Below are 24,173 nucleotides of genomic sequence, written 5' to 3' on the forward strand. Positions count from 1 at the left end.
AAGAAAGCCTGGAAACTTGGGTTTGTGGTGCAGTGTGTTTGCCAAGCTGGGGCGTCCATGAACAGCGAGTGCTTTCTGTGCTGTCATCTTTGTTGTGGGAGGAATCTTTGTTTATATGCAGTTTTGGGATTTGGGCAGGCAGTTGGGAGGCAGTTGTGAAAACAGGAAATGACAGCGCTTATCGGCAGGAAAGAAAGCCTGGAAGCTTTGGCTTTGTGGTGCTTTTGGTTTGACAGCCTGGAGACTCCATGCGGAGCAAGATGTTTCAGTGCTGTCATCTTTGATGTGGGAGGAATCTTTGTTTATATGCAATTTTGGGAGTTGGGCTTGCAGTTGGGAGGCAGGTGTGAAAACAGGAAATGACAGCGCTTATCGGCATCTCGTGGAGCATCGCCCTCCTGCGGGGCACCGCCGCGACCGCAGCGACCGCGCCGAGAGAAAGTGGGTAGAAAGAAAAAAAAAAAAAAAAACAACAAAAAAACAACCAACATCGAAGCAAAGCAAAGCCTCATGTCTCGTCACAGCCAGTTCTCAGCCTTTGAAAGTAAGATCAAACATCAAAGGACATCCTTTCTTAAGCAAGTTTTTACACACCTTCCACGTTTTTTGACAGTTGGACGCAGGTGAGGGCAAGCGCCCAGCGTGTGCCATGTGCCAGGGCACACTGTGGCAGGTCCTTGCTGGCTACATTCAGATTTGCCTCCTAATTTCGCAGCCATGTGCTCCTTCTGCGGGACTAGCCTGCCTCCTCTTCCTGGCATGTTGCCAGGCAGGTTTGGCATCTCCTTGGCGGAAAGGTCGAGGAGAAGGGGGGCCATGGGCTCCGTGTTTGCCAAGCTCACAGGTACTGAGGTCACAGGGGGATTGTCACCTCCTCCCATGCTGCCAACCAGCATGGTGTGTGCACAGAAACAGCCAAAAACAGAAACTTGGGCTTCATCCCACAGCGAGAATTTATTACTTATCATTTTACAGCACCCGGGAACACGATAAGGGTTTTGTGGAATACACATTAAAAACAGCTCCTGAAGAGTTTATACCGTTAGGCTCTGATCCTGTGAAACCTTAAGTTTAAGCCCCTGAAGTGGTCCCAGTTATTTTAATGAGGCTCCTGGGTCCCTAAAAGCCAGGCACAACCCTTGGCCGTGCTCCCACAAGCAGCTCCCCTGTCAGCAGCCCTCATCCCAACAAAGAGCCACATTCAAACCAGCACAGCTTGGCTCGGGATCTGCACACCCAGCCTGGCTCAGGATCTGCACACCCAGCTCACAGGACACATTTTCACGCCTGACCTGACACAGAAGTAGCACTACAGGACATGTCCCGAGCAGAAGATGGCAGAGACACTGTTCTGAGAGTGGAGTTTCATGAGACTTAACCCGAGCTCATCCCCTCTCTCACCAAGGCCCACCCTTGTCTCTCACCTCCAGCTGCTCATTGCTTTTCTACGGGCACTTTGGCAGCTAATAAAAAAACCCAACCCAACAAACCCAACCCAAAATCAGCCAGCACAAGCTTTCCAGTGTGACTGGGCACAAAGTCACCCCAGGGCACGTGCCAGCAGGAGGGAAGTGCAGGGCACACATGACTAGGGCTGGAAAGACCCTTCCAAATGGCTTCTGGGAACCTCTTTTCCCTATTGAAAGCAATATTTAACACAACAGCTAAAGAAAGATTCAAGAAAACACTGCTTGCTCACCTGTTTTTCAGCTTGGTTTTCCTTCTGCATTTGAACCATAGGTTTGGTTGCAGAGTCTATTTCTGTTGTGTTTTGCAAATCAACAGGAGAATGGCAAATAAACTGAGGGGTAATGACAGGTTTGGAGTAGGACCCGCAGCTACTTTAAATATTTGCCTTTAGATCTGAAGTTTATAAACATTCCTCTGGAGAAAGTAACCAAGAACCAGGAGGTGCTTTCTACATCTCAGAAGTCCTGCACTGCAAGGAACTTGGACCAGGGTTTCCTCATCAGATTAGTGAGCAGAATTTCCACATCCATAATTTCCTCCAGCCCCATTACATTATGTGTTACCACATCATTTAAGTATCTCACAAAAGAATATATACTGTGGATTTTAACATAACCTGCTGCTCATTTCCCAGCTTCCAGAGGGTCCAGCCCCCAGACCAGATTGGACTGGAATAAAAATAACCACTTTGTCAAGTTTAAGAGCTGTAGAAGAAGAAGATGGTGCAGAAATCTTTAAGGGCTCATGTGATAAATTGTTGTCCAGATAGATTTGCAGTATTTGCAGTCTAATATTTTGTTTTAAGTATGATTTCTTGCTCTAGGCACTCATCAATAAGGTATCCTAAAACTCACACAAAAACTAATTTCTCATTCCTTACCAAAGTTTATTTTTCCTGCTTTCAGAAACCAGTTTCAATAAGTGGAAATCCTGCTTCAGACACTGGTTATAACCTCAACTTCTCTTCCTGTTTCCCTGGCAAGTCCCAAACCTGCCAATGGCTTTTGATTCTGAGCTGGTTTTACTGCAGGACACAAGGAAGCATCCTGTGATCAGCACTGGAGGAGGGATTTTATAAGGGTCTGTCAGCACTGAGAGTTTAATGCTGAGCTGCTGCAGTGGCAGTGACCACACAGTCTTATCCCACCGTTCTCGCTGTACCAGGCACTGGGATCTCCTCCTCGGGTGCTCATCTCTCCCCAAACCAGCTCTAATTTTCTTTAAAGGTTACTGCTGCATGTCTTGCCTTGCTCCAGAAATGTTTGCCTTAACTCAGATAACACTGCCTATAAAGAGCTGTGAACTCTTTGCTGTGCTGATTTTGGAATGCATGGAAAACCTAAAATTTACAGCAGAGCAGTTTGTTCTTCGGCAGAACTACTGCCCCAGTTTTAGCCAAACAACCTCCTCCCTGCAAATACTTATCTTTATATACCTCCCTGCAGGATAACCCTGTCCAGTGTTTGCCCATAAAGGCCATGATGATGACAGTTTTTTATTGATATTGCTTCTTTGGAAGAAAAAATAAATTGCATTTCCTGAAACAGCAGCCTGTTGCCCACAGCAAAGGCTTTCAGGCTGCAAGTGAGAACTTACCAAGGCTGGGATCAATACAAGTTACAAAACCACCTCTCAAATGATTCTGAGGTCTCAGGCCATACCTAATGAATGTTTTATGTTGATTTCCTGTGCAGGGGGGAGTTCTTCCCTGTGCTCTTGCTGGTGGAAAAAAGTGGATTTTGGAGGAATGCTCTCAAAATCTTCATAGAGTGGAACTTAACACCTGTGAGACCTGTGTGTACAATACAAACACCAGTGGCAAAAATCAACTCCCATGCAGCAAACTCCCATCCCAGACACAGCCCAGGCACATCCAGAGGGAACAGCTGTCCCTGCACTTCCTTCCATGCCACAAGTTAACATTGCAGTCAATACATGAGGGAAACAGGGGGGCAGAAAAAGGGGAGATTAAAAATAAAGAGCAGCCTTAATTAAGCTGAAGAAGTACATAGAAAGACATTCATTGGTTAAATTGCCCATTTCATTTCAGGTTATTATACATCCCTGCAAAATGAAATCATCAGCAAGGATGTCAACTGCATTGTGCTGGCACGAGACACATCAGACACTTTGCACTGAAAGTGAAGATTGTACCTGTATGAAAAATAACCTGGATTCATATGAAAAACACACATAAATGTTGATCTGCAACACGACTAGCAGAGTGGATATTTTCATTTCATAAAATGAAGCCTTAGATATATCTGGCTGCAAGGCAGTGTGGAAAAAGCATTTTATCCAACCTCTGGGGGGGAAAAAAAACCCCATAAAAATCAATCAGATCTCATACCTGACTTTTTAATGAGGTTGCAATCAGAAAATGTGTGAGTACAAACTCAGAGCAAGAAAGCAAATTAACTGGTGGACAATTTGTACACACAACCCAAACAGCACATAAAACTTCATAGACTCCAGAACAGCACTCAGGACATACCCACTTATAACCAGGAATCTTTTAATGATTGAAATAAACCCACGCAGATAGGACATCAAAGTCAGAGGTGAATGGATCTGTCTGTTTATAAAGAAATGCTTTGATTTGTAGCTAAGAGGCAAAAGTATGTCAGCCCACTGCAAAGAAAAAGGAGGTTGTTCCGGACGAGGAGAGAGAGCCCCTGGCAACAGAAAATCAAATTACACTTCAAACCCACCAAAACAAAACCGGGAGCCTTCCTGAGGGTGGTTCAAACAAACAGGGCTCTTCTAAGTAGGAAATGAAGAGCTTTTCTCACTGCTGTGATCAAGTGTGTGTCAGTGCTTAGTGATCTCACTGGCCCGTGGCCACGAGCGGTGACACAGCTGCTGCTGCCCCAGGTCAGTGGCCTCCAGTTCAGAAGAAGCCCAGCAAAGTTATTTGTTTAAACCCTCCATCCTGAATGAGACACCAGCCCTCTACACCCAGAAAATTCCCTCTGGTACCCTCCCTCTCATCAGGGATGAGATTCCTATATATTCCTAGAGGAATATATTCCTAGAGGAATATATTCAATATTCCTATGTGGAGAGTATACTCACTAAGAAAACTGCCAGAGCACAAACCTGTCATTTAAGAGAATTACTTCTTAAGACTAAACTTAGTTCAAAATCTGTTTTTATTTTCAGTGCTGAGCTGTTGCTTTAATGTTTAGCTGAACATTCCAAAGTCTGAATTCACATTTGCTCATTTTAACATTGCTCACCCCTCTTTTCCACAGAGGTTTCTGTTCCCTCTGCTTTAACCTTACAGCATTTTATACTGCTTTCAACATTTTGGACTACCTGAGATTACTGCAATCAGATGCATCACAAAATAATGATGACAGAGAATATATGGCCTCTGAAAATTCTTCAGGTATTGAAGCAAAGCAAAACCACCCTCTTTTTAAACTAGGAAATCACTGCAGTCTTGTTATAACAACACCTGTACTGATTTTCTAAGATCATAGATACCTTATTGACACAAGTTAATTTTTCTTCCTGATCTGCCAGATAAATGAAATATGTTAGGGGATGTGTGTGCTGGTGTTTGGTTTTTTTGTTGTTTGGTTGTTTTTTTTTTTTAAATAACATTATTTATTCAATACTGAGGTAGAAAGGCACCACTTAACTGATGCTACTGATTTTCTTCAGAGCAACTTCTGTTCTGTATTCTGTTTAACTGGAAAGCTTTTATAGAGACCATTTATTCCCTGCAGACATTGGCTCTACCAGCTGCATGCTGGGCTGCATTTTTTTTGCTTCACAAGAGAAGAAAGCTGAATGCTCTCACTTGCACAGAACATACCCAGCATAAAGTCTTGTCCCAATTAAGTTAAAATCATCCAAGAGCACTTACCTACAGTTGCTAACAGGCATTTAGCACTGCTGTCATAAAACATACACCCAATTACACTATTTCAACAACCTTTCCATGGTGAAGATGATGTGCAAAAACCCTCCTGGAAAGGATTCCTGCTGCTGTGGCTGCCAGGCTCCAACCCTTCTGAAAACAAGAATGGCAGGACAAACCTACACCCAAACTCTGTAATTTTAGCATCATTTTCTTATGCTATCCCATACAAGCTTCAGAATAATCTTCCACACATCTGACCAGCTCCTTAATATTCCCACAAAGGGGCAAGGGTGTTTTATTCCCTTGTAACATCCCAGTGAAAACTCCTGCTTTTTCATGTAACTGCTCGCTCAGTCCAGAGGAGGGAGAGCCAACCTGACCCCCTCCCACTTTCCTGTGGGTTTCCCTGCGTGTTTGATCACAGGTGGGACAGAAAGACTTGGAATGCTTCCCTCCAAGGGCACAGCATGGATAGCAGTTCCTACACAGATGCCTGACAAAATTTTGTAGTATTAAACATTAGTTGCTACATCTCTGCAGAGATTTCCATTGGCAGTAAAGATTTTTTTGTATCAAAGAAGGCACAGAGTGACAGCAAAGGTACTTAAGTTGGAGCACGTTTCCATATTGCTGAGGTCAGCATCATATTTTATCTGTAAAGCCTGTATTTTTAAATCAGTTGTGCTCTCAGTATGGCAGCAAACCTATCCCTTATGTTCTAACAACCTCCCAGTTCCCTCCTCCACCTTCCCCTAAGCTCCCTAGAAACCTACTCATTAACAGCACCTAATAACAGCACATCTCCCACATATAAAGAGTATTTTCAGGTTTTTAATGTAAGTGGAACAGCTCCAAGAAATCACCCACTGCCTTAGGATGGTGGTGCAAACATGAGCCCTGCTCCTCACTGCTGTCACCTCCTCACTTGGCTCGGAGGTGCCCCTGACACAGCAGTGACACCATCCAACCCTTGTCCCAAAAAACACAGTCCTCTCCCTCCCAGGCCTCCTTCAGCCCCCAGAAAAGGCTTTGGGAAGTAAAGTAACATCAGAGCTGAAGAAACTGTCATTCTGACAGCATCTGCAACCTCAGCATTATTCCCATAAAACGAAGAGTCCACAGGGGCGGTCGTTTTGGGTGTGCCCTTTGGAGGGATTGCTCACCCCCTCACTGTCCCCAGCAGTGGCCATGGCTATAAAAGCAAGAGCAACTTGAGGTAAAGTCACATCCAAAACTACCCATTTAAGCAAACACCATGTTTTTGAATCCCAGGCCTTACTCCTTTTAGCACCAGTAACTTTATTTACACCAATAACTCTGGCCAGAAACTCCGTGCCAAGAACATGGATTCAGGTCTGTCCAGAGCTGTTCTCCCACTGAGCCAGCTCAGCACTACAGCAGCTTCTGGAATTCTGATTTCTGTCTTATCCACCCTAATTATTTGAGCCTATGCAACAGATTTTAAATAGGAATATATTAATCACATCAATATTCTACAGAAGCAACCACATAGCCCAGATGTTCCTCCCAGAGGAATACAGGAATACTTTCTATACTGTGATATACCTGTCATACATCCTGAGAAAATGTTACCTTTCAACGTGGTGCAAAACCAGCAGGGAAACAGCGACAGGAAGAGGCTCATGGAAGATGATTTTGCTCCGTTTATCTTGGTGGACAATGTTATGGTGAGTGGCACAGCCAGCTCTGTCAGCAGATGTGCTCAAAAGGCCTCTGCAGCAATTTCTTCCATTTCTCCCTAATTTCTCACAGAGGCCACACTTCCCTCAAACTGAATTATGGACTGGCTGCTGCTTGACATGCACACTGGGCTGGAGGCTCTTTCTCTAGGCCTGCCCAGCTCAGAAACTACTGAGCCCTCTCAAACAGCCAACTGATACTTGGGGCTCTCGTGTCACATTAAAGGATTACACTTGTGCAGCCTTTAATAAAAAATGTGCACAAAACAGAGTTCTTAAGGCAACAGAGTACACATTAACTTTGAACTCCTAGGAGAACACCCTAACAGTATTTTGGTATCTAAACATTCCCATCAAAAATGTTTTTGCATGTCAAAATGTCGATAGTGCTGGAGAAAAACTAATAACATTTGTTGACATTCTTAACATAGTTTCATATTTTATCTCATAACAACAACAAAAAAATCATCAGAAACGCTTAATTAAATATGTCCTTGCTACAGTAGCTCTTGGATAAACACACTGGAAAAGCTTTTTAGATTGAATTTTGCTATTTGAAAAAGGGCTGATTTCTGTCATTCACACAATGTGGAACATCTGTGAGCCTGTTGCTGCTACTTCATAAAGGAGGGAACGATGTTTGGTCAAGCAGAGCTCTGCAAATCAGCTTCTAGCCTTCATATTTTAGAGAATTATCAACAAAACCAGATTTAGTCACTGTATTACCACAACAGCAGTACATACCAATGCTAAAGCAATGTTTAAAACTGTGGTCTCTCTTAAAAAGAGTGGAGTCTGACTTGATTGGGAACAAGATTTGATGGCAGTCCTGACAGCATTCAGCCAAGTCAAGTAGTGCAGCAGTATTTCCAAACCTGTCTTCAGTCAAGCAGAAAAAAATCAGGAGTACAACAGCTCCTGTATTTCTGTTCCATTCTCCCAGAATCTTCTTTGTGTTTGGATTTTAAATTTGCCAGAACTTAATAACAAAAGAAATATAAATTTGGATGCAGGGAAAATGGACTCCAAGATCAGATTCTCTTAGGATGACCACACAGGATTGATGCATATAAAAAATCAGTATCCAAGTATCTTCAAAGATAAGTACTTAGGATTGAACTAGTGAATTAGTCCAGCCTTGGAAACTGGAACATACACCAAGTGATAAAGCAGGAGGTGACTTTGAAGTGAAATTTGCACCTCAACAAGTCAGTAGAGACAAACCTCTCACACGCAGGCAAACAAGGCAGAGCCACATCATCACGTCTACAGGCCCTTTTTGCAACTGAGAGCATTAAAGCACTCAAAACCACCTCAGAGCTGAGAACCCTGACCCCTTCCAAGTTCTGATTTTACTGTTTGTTGTGCTAGACAGATGACTTGAATCTTTACAGTATGCAGTTCAGATTGTAGGAGGCATTTAAATAGAGGCGATTGACAATAGTGAAATATATTCAAACCAGAACATTTTGGTTCACTTAGAACCACTAAAATGGTATCATTTTTGACACATAACAGATTTTTTCAGGGTCATTTGCTCACAGAAACTGATGATGGAGAAAAACCCCTTAATTTCCATTCCAACCATACTCCCACTTGTGAGAACTGTGGTTGGAAGAGGGAAGGCCATGCAGGTCAATGACAACTATAATTACATGGACAGTATCCAAGAGCCAATATCTGACATAACTTCCAAATTTTTAAGTAAAAACTAATAACTAAAAGCTAGATAAAATATGGAACACAAAAGCTGTAAGATAAAACAGCTACACTCCTACAAACACTCTCCCAGCTTTGATAAGAATCAGAGGTACAATGAACCTTTACAGCATAATTATTTAATGTAGTTTCTTGGGGAGTCCAAGAGGCAAATCACTCAGATGTGTATCTGTATTTCAAGGAAAAAAGTCAGACCTTATCAAAGTATATTATAGCCTTGATTTCAATGACAGAGCACAATTTCATTTAGTGATGTAAAATGTTTCTGTATTATAGAAATCTTATTCCTGCTCCAAATTGAACACCGTCACATATCCTGAAAAGAAACAAATAATAAACAGTGTAAGTGATATACAAGGGATTGATGAAATTAAAGTCCTTTCTCCCTATCCCCAAATTCCCACAGTTTTCAATCTTTGGAAGAGTTTTAATTCAAATGTTACCCAACAAAGGGCTTTTGCTTTGTCAATCTGTCATTCATACAGAGCGTTTACATTTGCAAAATAAAGGTCCTGATTTTCAAATTGCTATTATTCATTCCCATTGAATGATAAGTGGAAACATACCCCAACTCCTGTATGAAATACAGAATATCTCACACAATATTCACAGGCAAGAAAGAACAGGCCCCCTGAAGCTTTTTACTGCATACTGTAATATTTGCTTGGTTTGGGATAATTGGTTGCTAACAAATTAATTTGTTATTCCTTCCTCTTTATCTATACCTAAACTTGTTTCCACTTTTCCAACAAAGACATTAAACTGGGTATTTATCCAATCATTTCATTCTGGAAGGCTTCAGAAAACCCCATTAGGTGTTGGACTGATCATTTGCCCTAAAGAAATAAAGCCTGTTGCACAGCTATTCATACATTTCAACAGCTGATCTCAAGTTTAATGAACTCTGAAACTTGAGAAACAAAGCCTTAAACCAAGATATGCTGTGGAACCAACATGAGCACAGTGGGCTGGAAGAGCAGCAACGAGTGCTCAAAAATCCCTTTTAGGCAAAACTAAAAGGCACCAATTCTATCTGATAAATCAGACAGAAGTGCAGTAAAAAACACCCCAGTTACTACTGAAGAATTTGGGCTAACAAACCAACCTGTCCCCAGCCTGTACTCCCATGGGGAAGCAGTAGTTAAGTTCTAGCCTGGCAATGTTTCCCAGTCGGAGCACAATTCCGGCCCCGTAAGACCAGCGGATACACTCTGCCAGCTTCTTCAGGTGAGCTCTGGGACCATCACCTGCAACCAAGAGAGCAGGAGAACCAGCATCAAAGACTGTCAAGGTGATCCCAGGCTAACTGGATTTTCAGAGCTAGAAGACAGACTGCTTAGGGGCAGCTCCCGCAGAATCAAAACTTATTCACTGCCCACAACTCTCATAAATGCCAAGAACCCTGGACTCAAACTACTGGGATTTTAGTTGGATTGCTGCTGATCTTCATTTCCCACTAGGGGGGGCTTACTAGCAAGAACCTTAAATGTCTTTAGTACTCCCTCAGAGTACCTAAAGAGTATTAAAAGAAAGTTGGAGAGACTATTTACAGGATCATGTAGTGACAGGACAAGGGGGAATGGCTTCACACTGACAGAGGAGGGTTAGATTGGATATTAGGAAGAAATTCTTCCCTGGGAGGCTGGGGAGGCCCTGGCACAGGTTGCCCAAAGAAGCTGTGGCTGCCCCATCCCTGGAAGTGTTCCAGGACAGGTTGGATGGGGCTCTGAGAAACCTGGGCTAGTGGAAGGTGTCCCTGCCCATGGCAGAACAAGATGAGCTTTAAGGTACCTTCTAACCCAAACCATTCTGTGATTCTATTCTCTAATTAGTGTGTGTCTATTATTTTAAAGTGATTAATCTGCCCTTCAATTGTGCATTAAGTGTCTCCCTCCCATGGGGATGCTGCCTTTCTTACATCAAGTCAGGCAGACATCAAATCTCACTATATCCTAAAACTGACTGAAATTATATTGCAAAGCCATACTCCAAATCACTGAAATATGTTTTGAAAAATGTTGGGATGGGAGGGAAAAGAAATCCCACCAGCCACCACACCCTCATGCCACCACTTTTTATTTAGTTCATCCCAGTAAACATTAGAATCATCTCCCTTCAAAATGGGGTAATATAGGAAGTGTTAATTACCACACTGGCCTGCAAACATCACTAATTCACAGCTACTACTCTTACCACCCTGGGTCTCTTTCCTGCAAGTTGTGCTGGAATTTATGTGGAGAGCTCAATAAATTACTGGCAACCTGTCAAACAGGTAAGTTAAAAGCAGCAGGTTTTTGACAGGCACCAAAACACACGCAGCAAACAAGCTGCTTCTGAGTAAACAGACACAGAGCAGCTCTCCTTTTTGCTTTATACATGGGGAAGAAGGTTTTTTTTTTGTTCTACTGATCTTACCATAGTTAAGATTGCAGAGGTTCCCAGCATTAAGGAAGAAATGTGTCCGGAAAAGATCTCCAAAGCCTCCACGGCCTGGCCGGAAAGGGAGAGGGGTGTAGAGGTGAACACCCCCAGCCCAGTAGGCTTCTCCTCCCAGGTAATCACCTGTTTGGGCAAAATGTTGGAATAAAAGATTTTACTGTGGAATATATTAAAAGAACCAGTTGTTAAAAGTACAAGAAAACACCCATGAGTTGTTTTACACTGCATTTCTACCCTTTGCTTCTCTCTTTCTCCAACCTCAACACTGTGAAGTAAAAAAATCAGCACTTACACAATCCAAGGGAAGTGCTTTTTTCTTCATTCCCTCATCCTACTCTTGGGTCATCAGAACTATCCCCTGAACACCTGTGCAATACTTGTCTTAGTTTTAAAAATGGGAAATTGGCACAATGAAACAATTAGCTTTACACTATAGTGAATACTGAATCCACTGATAACAGAGGAAGGAATAGAACTGGCTCTCAAAACATCTCTGTGGAGCACATCACCTTTCCTTTAAGCTACCTGAGCATATGCTCAGGAATCAAACAGAGTATCAAACAAGAGATGTAATGTGACTGTTGCTATAACCATGTTTTGGGAACTTTTTCAGCTTGAAGTTTGTTACTAATTAAAGTGACATGCCGGGAGCATGAAAGTCTGAACACACACCTGGTTTACAACAGATCAAAGCCATAACAATTCCCAAAGTACGGAATGAGTGCAATAGTTTTCAGGCTACACAAAGCTTGAGGACAGAATGTGACACACAGATATTTGCAGTACTGCCAGAGGAGTGGGATTTAAGGGTTCCAGACCTTCACTCTGGGGTCCAATGCTGTACATGCTGAATCCACGCACACTCGTTGGTCCTCCGAGGTAAAACCTGGGGAACACAGCCAAATTAAATGCAGTGCTTCACCTGAAAGGCAACTTTGGAACAGGCTTAGTAAAACTGGCTACAAGGCAAATAGTTACAATAGGGCTTTGTGTCTGAAAACACAGGTACTTGTGCCTGCTACAAACTTCTGCAGATGGTAAATACCATTTTGCAACCATAAATATTGGCAGGCAGAGCTACCACACAGCAAATTGTAAATCTGCACTACCCCCCTATGAAAATGGCTGCAGTACCAACATCCAATTAAAGCTACCTAGAGACACTTTATTCTTCTCAGAACCAGAGCTACTACTGCTTCTCTCTTCTAGAGTTTTCTATACACATTGACTGGAAAAAAAAACCAAACCCCAAAGATTTAACAAACTTGCCTGTCAGCTATACTGGATGGTTTGTCTCCAATAGGTACCAACATTCCGCCCCAGAGTGATGCTGAAAAGACCTTTGGAGAGGAAAAGAAGTTGTCTGTGAACACATAATACTTAATTTCCCTAAGAGTCAAGATTTCATTGCTCAGTAGCAGCCAGAGCTCCCATGAGCTGACCACGGTGTGTGCATGGATATCACACCAGCAGTGTGGGATGTGTGGTAGGATTTTCAGGAAACTCTGGGTGGCTGCTGCCCTCTTTCTTTCATGCAGTGCTGTGCCTTGAAAAAGTCAACACAGCACATCTGAACCAAGTGCCACTTCCACAACATCCACTTCCACCTCATCCAGCTCCTATTTTCTTAGGAATTTTCTTGAAATAAAGACAACACTGCTGAGATAAATCACTCCTGGCAATTTGAAACCCAAAGTCCGACAAATAACTGCCAAAAATACAATTTTTTGGCAATTATTACCTGTCTGTAAATTGTACAGTTATTTACCTGTCTGTAAATCAGCCTTACAATTAAATGAAATCACCCTCTACAAGACATTAATTAAACATACAGCATTACTGTTTATCTATAGTGAGTAATTCTTGATACCCAAATCACTATAACAAACACATTTAATAATTTCTTGCTGCCTGTGTAGCAGGTAGAGGTACTACTGCCAGACAGTGAGATCTATTTTTAATACTTTTGGGATGCAAATTATTGTAACCTCTGATTTTTTAAATCTTCATAATAAGTTGCTGTTCAATTCCCCACTCAGCTATGAGAGGAACTTACTGCAAAATACAACTTCTTTCTAAATACAGACAGAAATATTCCTAAGATATATCAAAATTCTTATTTCAATAAGCAGAAAGAACCTATTTCCACCTAATATTAGGTCTATGTTGTTAAAGCTGCCTGAAATTTAGGATCTCTATGTTCTTGTAGGAAGCTGAAGTTCATGAAACATTCTTTCCCAGTAATTTTACACAGAGAAAATAATTACATGCTAGGATACCAAAATTAATAGTTATACATTCATAATTTCAATGACAGAAAAAAAACCAAGATTAGTCAGAATATTCATAACCAGGTGAAACAAAGTTTCAAACCTTTGAAGTTTTTGAAAAGCTCTCAAAGTTTTTGAAAAATCACAAAGAACAGACATGAGCAACATGATTTCTGGAAGGAAAAGTGTTCACATGGTTAATTTGTCAAGCTGTTCTTTCCAGAATGGTCATTTCTCAACTGACTGTGCAAGGCAGGAATATAAGATAAAAAATAAAGAGTAGTTCTTTGTTCCAAAGAAACAAACCAAGATACCTGCACCATCCATCTTTCATGATCTTCTTACTAATCCATGGTGAAAAATCATCATAAGACACAGGTTCAATAATGTCAGATAAACTTCAGATCAAGTGCTATTAAATACAAAAATATTTTTAAAAATATTTAAAAAAATTTACCGAGTCCCAGACAAGTTGCCTATTCAACTGAAACTCAAAATCCTCTTTTAGAAAGGTCACATCTCCACCTGTGTAACCAGCCAGCTCCTGCAAAGACAGAAGTTTATGGAAGTTTTAACAGATATTACGTGTTTCTTCCCTTAAAAGCGTGTCTACATGTGGCACTTTTAGCTCCAATGGCATTTCAGAACAATCTGCTTCTAAAGCATTACAAAAATCATTGTTTCTGAAGTATTAACCCAGCTTTTAGAAAAGCTCTGAACGTAATAAGAGTGAAAACCATTTTCTCTGCCAAAATGATACATGGGTATGCCTTGGGGAGTTATTTTTACTCAGTCTTTCACTTCAAATTGTCAGACTTACAAATTCTGTAACACAGAGCCACAGTCTTACATGACAGAGTTAGAAAAGAAGGACTAATTAATAACTACTAAAAGTGCAGAGTAAATACTGTCAGGAATAGTGTCTCTCAGCTAATAAACAATTGAATGCTGATGGAGAGGGGCATGGAGAGGCTGTGCTGTTTGACCAGTGAATGAAAATATAAATACAAATGAAAATTTGCCCCCACAGAAGAGCTGCCTGATTTTAAAAGGCTCAGTAAATACTGGTCCTCGCTGTCTCCCAGTCAATTTAAGATGAATTTCTAACTTTAGGCATTTTTAACGTGAACATCAATTAGATAAATTAAGACTTCCTCGAACCCACAGATATGAAACCTAATAATAGCATAAGTGGTTTAATACTACCTGATTGATTTTCAGCAAAGCACCTCGTTTTGGCAAGATTGAAGAGTTCCTGGAATCAATTACCATGGCATGCTGAAAAGAATATAAAAATTGGGTTTATGTTCTCATTGTCTGTTGAATAGCTCAGAGTGACACTATTATTTTCCTTCAAAAATCGTGCAAACAGTGGAAGACAGCTAAGGCTAGTGTAGCTTTATGGATTTGGGAAAAATATACCTTAGTTTTGAATTTAGAGGCCACATGAAACACATACATTTTTTATCTTATTTTCTATTTTTTGCCCATGGTACACACAAGGAACAGAGCAGCAGCAATGCCCCAGTTTAAACCACCAATTTTGTGACAGTAATCTGCAAATAGTTCGCCCCCTGTCATTTGTGAAAGATGACAAGTGACCAAAAACTGCCAGAGGAATGTTTAGAAAAGGCATGGCAAGTGCAGGATTGGGAAATTTACTGCTACAAAACAAGGCAACTCTGTAAAAACAGGTGGCAGGTGAGACCAAACGCAGCAAAAGATGTTTGAGGTAAAGCAACACCACCCCCACTAAGACAGAAAGGTCATTCCTAAGTGTGAGATGACACAAAATAATGTGTTCTAAACAATGATCATGGGAAAGCCTTACAGAGAGAGAGGATTTAAGAGAGTGTCCACTTTCTTCTCGAACAGAGAAGGACGCTGTTCTAGCAAGGCAGCCAAGCTCCCTCCACACACCCTCCCACTTCACGGTGTGATTGGTCTTCCAGACTGGAAACTACAAAAAAGGAATTGAGTAAGACATGAAGAAACTCTTACAAAATTAAAACAAACAGTTTTTAATACTATGGCTTTCTTTCCAAACTCCTTGGATCAGAGAGAAACCCTTTTTCACTTCAGAGCAGTGCTAACTCTGCTCCGGCCCAGAGGGTTTCTCCACACCCCTTTTTTCCATCCCAAACAAAAAAAATATCTTGCATTGGGCTGATACAGGAAGGTAGGCAAGCAGCTACCTCTCTGAAATGATAATCTGAAACATAAAGAATTTGGAGAAAAACACACTGGCATTTTTATATGGCCAAAATAAGACTGGATTCTAACAAGAAGACTGAAGTGCTTGACCTCTGTCATCTCCAAATTGCTGACCTCTGTCAAATAATGAGATGTCAGGCCTGTGCACAAGTGATTCAAGCATAAAAAAGTAAACCAAACATTTGCAAAAGCCAGCTCTGTGACCCAAATGAAGAGTAAATGAAGTGTGTGTTCCACAAGCTCTTGTGCTCCACTTACATTACATTCTGTTGATATTCCTCTATCTGTTTCACGGAGAGAGCTCCAAGGGAACTGTCCAGTCACTTTATACACATTAACTGCAAAACTGAAACACAACATTACTGGCAGGTTTTAAAAGGAAATTATTTAAGTAGGTGGAATTTTGAATAATCACAAAAACTTAAGAAACCAGCTCTGCTCCATCATTAACAGACCTCCCCGGGAAAGGAATAAATGTAATTATTACTCAATGAAAGATCTGATTACTTGCTTTATATTCATTCAGTTAAAAAAAGATGTACTCAAAAATGCATCCCCTACTTTCTTTCAAAGTTTCCAGGCCGGGGTTTGAAGAAGGACAGGCCATAGGAAGTTTCCTTTGTTCCATAGGAGAACTGGAAGGTGACTTTTTCTGCACGCCCAAGGAGATTTGGGAACTTGAGCCCAAGGACCTACAGAAAAGAAAAAACAAACAAACAAACAAACAAACAAAAAAATCCCACATCATAACATTTCATATTGTTTGCTGTCTTGCATCTTAATCAGGTGCTGAAGACAAACATATCTACCGTGAGAATAAGAAATGAAGACATTAAAAACATAACAAAACTTGTTAGCAAATGTGGTTTTCTTTTAGGTTGGATTTCTCTCTGCACCGGCAGCAAAGGCAGGAAAATAATTGTCATGTAACATTATCATAACCAAAGCCAATGGAAAGTTATCACTCCAGAGTCACTTCCCTGTGTTTTTGTTTTGAGTAACAAGGTCCTTTTGCAACCAGTCCTGATGGCAGTACAACACCTTTACAGCTCTCCAGAAACTACTGAAACACTTTTGCCTGTCATGGCACAAATGCCTTGCATCCTTTTGGCAGCAAGGATGGAGCAGGTTTTCTCCAAGCAGGACTGCACTCTTCTTGTGTCTTCTATTGTAAAAGAATGTTAAAAAGCTCCCAAATCCTGACTGCTTTTGCCTAACAGCTGCTGGAAGCAAATCAGTCACCTGAACTTTGTAATGATGGCTACTAGGCAGTTATTCATCTAACCAGAAAGGGCTTTTAGTACAAAATATAATTCAGGCTTCAGATGAATTTAAGAGATCAGAATAAATGTCAAATCTATTCAACTCTTAAGGAAACATAATATGTTGCCAATACAAGTCCTGCTTTTAGAGCATCCACAAGTTTTCCTTCTCTGTAACAAATTAAAATCTGAAAGAAGAGGAGGCTGAATCCAAAAAGGGAAACCAAAGCAGCTTTCAGTGAGTTTTCAGCAGCACAGGAACCAACAAGGATCCCCTGCTGGTTTCCTTCAGGCCACGACACCCTGGGCAGGGCTTTTGGCAGTGGAGCTGCATAAGCAGCTCTCAACTCACCCAGTTCCTGCTCCTCTTGAACATGCACAGCACCATCCCCTGAGTCATGCAGCATCTTACCCAGGTTAAAAATACCCCTAAGAAGAAAGGGATGAGTCCCTTGATCTGGCTTATCTCCCAGCCCCAGGCACAGCTGCCCTGTGCACGTGAGGAGGCAGGAAGGGTGCAGGATGGGCACCTGGAAGCACCATGTGCCCACACCAGATGGGACTTTTTTGTGTCAATTGGTAAATATTTTTCACACAGGATTTTAATCTGATGCATCTTTAATTAAATCATAAGAAAACAAGCCCCACAGTTCATATGATCCATGAAAACTTCGTGTTCTGCAGCCCACAATAATTGTTACTGGGCTAAAATAGTGAAAAACAAGAACAATTTCTGAGTCAAATATAAAGCATTTTGACTGAGAAGAAAAATACTTTAAATATATCTCACAGAAAGGAAATTCCAGATTCCCTACTTATCCCTCCAGTAGATAAAACATCTTAACCACTATCAAGAAATAATACAAGTAGTTTCAAGAATTAAAAAATTAACATGCTGAGCTGGAAGCCAGAGGATTCTCCCTTAGCTCAAAATAGGCTTTTGCTGAATGAAAGCCTGACTAATACAAAGACTCTTTAGACACAAAGGTCTGGCAAAGCCTTAGTAAAGCTGGATCAAGAAAATAATTTGGTTTGGATCACCAAAATCCTTGCTAGGTTTGAAACTAAGAGGAAGACCAAAAGGCATAATTTGAAATAATCCATACCATGCTGCCTTCATTGTTGCCAACCATGGTGTTATAGCTTCCAGTTAACCTTCTCAATTCTGTCACCTCAAAGGTCACATCTAAACCATTTGGAAGGGCATCATCTCCTACATAAACAAACAAACAAGTGTATGTTATCTCTATAGTTGCTTAAAAAATGCAGACAAGATTACTTGAACTATTTGAAAACTGGTTGAGTTAAAGGACAATAAAAGCCCACATTACAAGGAGAAATTACTTGAGAAAAAGATGTCACTTGGATATGAGTGCAGAATTTGGGATGTGTGATACATAGAAATACAGGGCACATCTTCAAGCTTTCCCTCACATATTCCTTGAAACTGTGGATTAAGGGATGTTTACTGTAATTATTTAAGTGCTGGAAATTCACTCCTTTTTGCATGTCTACAGTACTTAAATACACATATTTACAGACCTGTGAAAATACATCTTCTTCCTAAGGATAATGGATGTGGACACATATTTGTATATACAGCACACCCATGTGTTCATTTAAAATATATAAAGGTACAGAAGAGAGCAAGTTATACATTAAAGAGTGTGTGTATGAGGAAGAAGGTGAGGATTAATGAGGGGACACCCACCTTGACAGGTGTCAATCAGAACATCCACCTGTCTGAAGATTCCTAAACGAAGCAGCTTTTCACGAGCTTCGTGTGATTTTCTCATGACCTACAGGATGAGAAAAGCAGCTCAGCCACAGAATCACAGAGCAGTTTGGGTTGGAAGGGACCTTCAAGATGGTCCAGTCCATTTGAGTCTTTCAGATTACCAAAAAAAAAAATAGTTAAAGTGCAGGTAAAGTTGTAAAATATTCACAGATTTTGTATACAAGGGCACATACATGCAACTTCAAAAACAACATTCACAACATGAACGTTAATTCACCTCTTAAGATGTTTTAAGACTTGCATCTGTAAAGAAATAAACCAACCCAGAGCATATGGCTCAACTCCTACCTTTTGTTAGTTTGCTTCTTAATTGTTGTAATACTTGAACCTGTTATTCAAATAATATTCAACTTATACACCTGTAAGTAGTTACACTTATACAGGGGGCCCCTGGTTTTGGCAAACACCAAACACTCTAACCTGTTTAAATTTAGACCAATTTACAGGTCTATTTGCCAGCCATGCTCCAGAAGGGATCACCACCTAAAAGTGCAGGGAGATCCAGCCTAACTCACACTTTGCTCCACTGTGCTGAGTCCCAATAATTTATCTTCAGCAAATTAACTGGAAGTGTCACCTACACAGTTAGAAATTCTCAGATGGGAAGAATGAAGCTGAAAAAAACCATCTGTTTGCCACCTGACAACATCTCTGAGCTGAACACATCAGAAAATGCAGCATCTGCCAGTATTTCATATTAAGGTTTGGCTTCTGTATCACAAGATCAGAATCATCACAAAACATGACAAAGTTGCCCCATGCAATAAGGGAGTAGCACAAAGCAGGAAAGAGAGAGAAATTGTAATTAATTAACCTGAATTTCCAAGCAGCAGGTCTGATATTCACCCCAGTACTTACATCAATGAGATTTTTAGCCTTGAAAACATCAGCTATTTCATACATGATAATGTCATCTTTGGTCCTTCCAAGTCCCTCGAAGTGCACATGTTGAACCACCACCTGAACAGAACAGAGGTTTACACACAGATACTGAATTGGCATCCAATAATGAGTCTCAAAATCACCAGTGCACAAAAATTACTGCTGTCCACGTGAAAAACTAATTACTGCTAACCTCCACTATCAGAAATCAGTGCTGTCTATGAATCTGCAAAACTGTTCACTTAACACAAAAATTAAAGAAAAGACAACTCTAGTACCAAAGTTACTACTGGTTGTAGCAAAACAAACACTGACAGAGTGCAGCTGCTGGGATTTTATTTGTGTTATATGGACAAATAAATAACTGCAGAAATCACACAAGACATGACATGTAGTTGTTTGCTACTTTTATCTGCCCCACATAAGCAAAGAGTTAAAAGAAAACAAACTGACAAGTCACAAATATTTAAACTATTGATATTATCACTATCACCAGAGTAGTGCAGTTTAAAACGCAAGGGAAGATCACTCACATTATGAGGTTTTCTATTTTCTTAAAAACTTTCCTCTTGATATATAATCATCTGAGACAGTTTTATTGCAAAAATCACAACACACTCCAGGGCCAGCTGGTACAAATGGACTACAGGGATTGCATTTCCCTCATTTTTCCAACCTCTTCAGGAAATTTTAGGGGTAAATGTCAAAAAGAAATATAAACCTGCAAATGCTTCAAAGGGTTGTCAAGGATTGGAGTCACCAGCCCAGGAAGGATTTAAAAGACATGTAAATGTGGCACTTGGGGACATGGTTTTGTGCTGGCCTTGGACTCAATAACCCTAGTGGTTTTCTGCAATCTAAACAATTCCATGACTCTGTACTAGAGTTCATAAAAGAGACTATTCAGATTATACCACCTGTATCATATATATCTGTATGACTCTAAGGATTACATCTAATAAACAGCAGAATAAAAGAACGGGAACCAGATAACATCAAACTCACAGTACTAAATGTAATTCTTTCACATTTCAATCCATAGCTTTGGAAGTTGCCTTAGAAAAAACAAGGAAGAAAGGGTGGCAAAGCATTTCTCTCTACCACACAAAAAAAAAAAAATAATAATAATAAATGAGGATGTTGTTCAGCCACTCACATCTTTGTTTTCCAGAATTTCCTGCTTGGTCTCAGGTTCGACTTCAACCAGTTCGGCCTCCTCTCCCAAGGCACCAAAGTCTGGCCCAGCCATGGGAAGAGGCTCCAAACTCTGAAAGCATGAAAAGAAAACTGCCTTTAATAGGGTACATTGATTAGTGATTTATGTCTTTTGCAAAAGAAAAAAAACATGGCTCTTGGCAGTGTGATCATCAAATCCCAAGGGAAAAGAGCAAAGGGAAGAACTAAAATGAGGGGAATTACCAGCACAGTAAACACTTACCTGTTTCCTGAAATTCTTAATGAAAGCTAAATAGCTTCCATTTTGAATGATTTCTCAAAAATACTCTGCACTCTTACAAAAAATAGACTTAATTTTAAAGGCACGATAAAATAAGAATTCTACCCTCTTAAAAGGATCTCTAAAAAAATCAGGCTGTCACTTCTCCAGTTCAGGTTTTTGGGAGGCAGAGGAGTGTGAATGTAGAACAATAAAATAAGAAGGGCGTTCTCAGCACGTTACTTTGCTTTTCATGTATTTATATGTTTTTATATGTCAACATTTCTTTTAGAAGTAACCTCTCAAATAAGGCTCGAGAACCTCAGAGGGGAACATTTTAATCAAAATGTTCTCCAGCAGGGCATGGCTTTACTTACTACACCTGAGAGAGTTAAAATAAGACTTAGCAGGAGATAACAGATTCAAGCCTGAGTGAATAAAGGGTTTCCCTGAGAAAAGCAGAGGTCAGGATTGGATAACTCAGTAAACCCACTTTTAGTCTTAAGTCACTAACACAGTACTTGCTGCATTATTTAATTGTTTAACAGTTCCAGCTGTTTTGCTGGAAGAGTAAATTGCTGTTACATATCAAAATCAAGTTAAAACGAAGAGAGAGGCTTCTCTCACTCCCAAAAATTTTGAGGCAAGCATCAAACGATCTGTATCCACACAACACCGTGTATCACTTCATACTACACACGAACACAAACCAGAGAACGCCAGAAAAACAATTTGATAAAGAAATTAAATCAGATACTCTGGAGCCAGACCCTGCAGCTATTCTTCAGCGTTAAACTGAACACTTAAAACCTTCATGCCCCTTGTTTGAGTACTTGTAGATGGATTTGGAGATTTATCCATCTGTTCACGACCATCTCCAAGTGCTGGGTGAGGCAGCACAGCCCTCCCCGAGCACTGCAGCCCCACAGACCCTGTCTCTCACCCCGCCAGCTGCAGCTTCTCTTTGCCTCGTGGTTTGGGGTTAAGGTTTCTTTCGGCTTTTTCTTTTCTTAGTTTTTTCTTTTTTTTTTTTTTTTTTAATTTATTTTTTTCCCCCGTTTTCATTTCCACAGTCTCTCCCCTTAATCAGCCCCCACCTCCCGCGGGAAGGTCAACTCCGGGAAGGACCCGGGTCTTCTTTAGGAAGAAATAGTTTACATCGGAAGAAACTGTTTACTTCGGAAGGGATCCTTTACTTAGTAAAGAATTCGTGGCTGGGAGGGTGGTGAGGCCCTGGCAGGAGGATCTGCGGCTGCCCCATCCCTGGAAGCGCCCAAAGGACTTCTGGACGGCCCTTGGAGCAGCCCGGGCTAGTGGAAGGCGTCCCCAAGGAGGGGGTGGCGGAGCGAGATGATCCCGTTCCAATCCCTCAGCGTTCTGTGAGCGTACGAAAAGACACCCAGGGAGCGGAGGCGCTCCCGGTCCGGGACGGGCTCCCGGCCCTGTCCCTGCGCGGCCGCCCCAGGACGACCTTCGGGCGGAGCGGCCGCGGCCGCGCTCCCGGCCCGGCGGGGCCCACCCGGGCGTGCCCCGGCCCCGGCTCGGTCCCGTCCCTTACCCGGGCGTGCACGGTGCCCATGTCGGCGGCGGGGCCGGGCTGTGCCGGGGCCGGGCTGTGCCGGGTTGTACCGGGGTCGGTCAGGGCCGCGGCGCGGGGGCGGCCATGGCGGGCGGCACCGCCCCGGAGCGCATTGGGCACGGCGGGGAGCGGGAGGGACCTTCCGGGCACGGCGGGAAGGGGCGGGAGCGGCGCCGGAACACCCGCGCGGCACCGGGAATGACGGGGAATGGCGGGGATAAAGCGCCGGAACACCCGCGCGGCACCGGGAATGACGGGGAATGGCGGGGATAAAGCGCCGGGAACACCCGCGCGGCACCGGGAATGACGGGGAATGGCGGGGATAAAGCGCCGGGAACACCCGCGCGGCACCGGGAATGACGGGGAATGGCGGGGATAAAGTGCCGGGAACACCCGCGCGGCACCGGGAATGACGGGGATAAAGCGCCGGGAACACCCGCGCGGCACTGGGAATAACGGGGATAAAGCGCCGGGAACACCCGCACGGCACCGGGAATGACGGGGATGACGGGAATAAAGTGCCGGGAACACCCGCGCGGCACCGGGAATGACGGGGATAACGGGGATAAAGCGCCGGGAACACCTGCGCGGCACCGGGAATGACGGGGAATAACGGGAATAAAGAGCCGGGAACACCCGCGCGGCACCGGGAATGATGGGGAATAAAGGGAATAAAGCGTCTCTGCCGCGGCACCGGGAATGACGGGGAATAACGGGGATAAAGGGAGCGACTCCGGGAACACCCGCGCGGCACCGGGAATGACGGGGATAAAGGGAATAAAGCGCCGGGAACACCTGCACGGCACCGGGAATGACGGGGATAAAGGGAGCGGCACCGGGAATGATGGGGAATAACGGGACCGATCCCGGGAACACCCGCACGGCCCCGCGCCGGGCACCGGGAATGACGGGGATAAAGGGAGCGACCCCGGGAACACCCGCACGGCCCCGCGCCGGGCACCGGGAATGACGGGGATAAAGGGAATAAAGCGCCTGTGCCGCGGGCCCGGCTCGAGGGGTGACGAGGGCGGGATGGAGGCGGGCGGCGGTTCCCGCATCCCACGGGGCACCTTAAACTGGGACGTGTGGTACAGGGCTTAACAGGGACAATGAGAAACTGTGACGGTAATAAATGGTAGCATTGTCATCATTATCATTATTATATTATTACTTTGTATTTTTACATTATTCACACCGCTGCTTCGTATTTTTACGTCATTATACACATCATTAACTTCGTATTTTTACTTCCTTATATTGTTAACTTCATATTTTTACTTCATTATTCACATTGTTAACTTCATATTTTTACTTCGTTATTCATACTGTTATCTTCATATTTTTACTTCATTATTCACATTGTTACTTCATACTTTACTACTTCATTATAACGTTAACTTCATATTTTTACTTCATTATTCACATTGTTACTTCATATTATCACAATGTCACTTATATATACAGATAGATTTACATTATATTTTTACGTTATTTGCTATAATAATATTCTATATTGTATTTTTATATATAATTG

General features: G+C 42.2%; 1 protein-coding gene across 2 annotated transcripts; it reads right to left on the reverse strand.

Annotated features, from left to right (window-relative positions):
* Positions 1-8,863: 8,863 nt before the first annotated feature.
* Positions 8,864-22,771, reverse strand: SAMM50 (SAMM50 sorting and assembly machinery component). Of its 2 annotated transcripts, none has more exons than XM_064654091.1 (15): positions 22,619-22,771; positions 20,782-20,892; positions 19,602-19,703; positions 18,657-18,744; positions 18,052-18,158; positions 16,245-16,375; positions 15,942-16,029; positions 15,301-15,429; positions 14,676-14,747; positions 13,927-14,013; positions 12,469-12,539; positions 12,018-12,085; positions 11,176-11,322; positions 9,866-10,007; positions 8,864-9,076 (listed from the first exon to the last, which is right to left on the reverse strand). In XM_064654091.1, the coding sequence occupies exons 1-15, from the start codon at positions 22,637-22,639 to the stop codon at positions 9,031-9,033; spliced, it is 1,410 nt and encodes a 469-aa protein (XP_064510161.1). In that variant the 5' UTR covers positions 22,640-22,771; the 3' UTR covers positions 8,864-9,030. The 2 variants fall into 2 exon arrangements, with proteins under 2 accessions (XP_064510161.1, XP_064510162.1); XM_064654092.1 differs by lacking the exon at positions 22,619-22,771 and adding an exon at positions 22,580-22,583.
* Between the last annotated feature and the right edge of the window lie 1,402 nt (positions 22,772-24,173).

Source organism: Pseudopipra pipra, chromosome 5, assembly GCF_036250125.1.
Source record: "Pseudopipra pipra isolate bDixPip1 chromosome 5, bDixPip1.hap1, whole genome shotgun sequence".
In the NCBI taxonomy this organism is placed as follows: domain Eukaryota; kingdom Metazoa; phylum Chordata; class Aves; order Passeriformes; family Pipridae; genus Pseudopipra; species Pseudopipra pipra.

Bases quoted from the DNA above. Each gene is read 5' to 3' on its own strand.
- SAMM50 (XM_064654091.1), bottom strand. From the start codon at position 22,639: ATGGGCACCGTGCACGCCCGG. The intron at 19,704-20,781 runs GTGAGTGGCTGA...TGTTCTGTTCAG, and splicing joins AAATTCTGGAAAACAAAGAT to GTGGTGGTTCAACATGTGCA. The intron at 15,430-15,941 runs GTAAGTGGAGCA...CCTTTTTTGTAG, and splicing joins GAATATCAACAGAATGTAAT to TTTCCAGTCTGGAAGACCAA.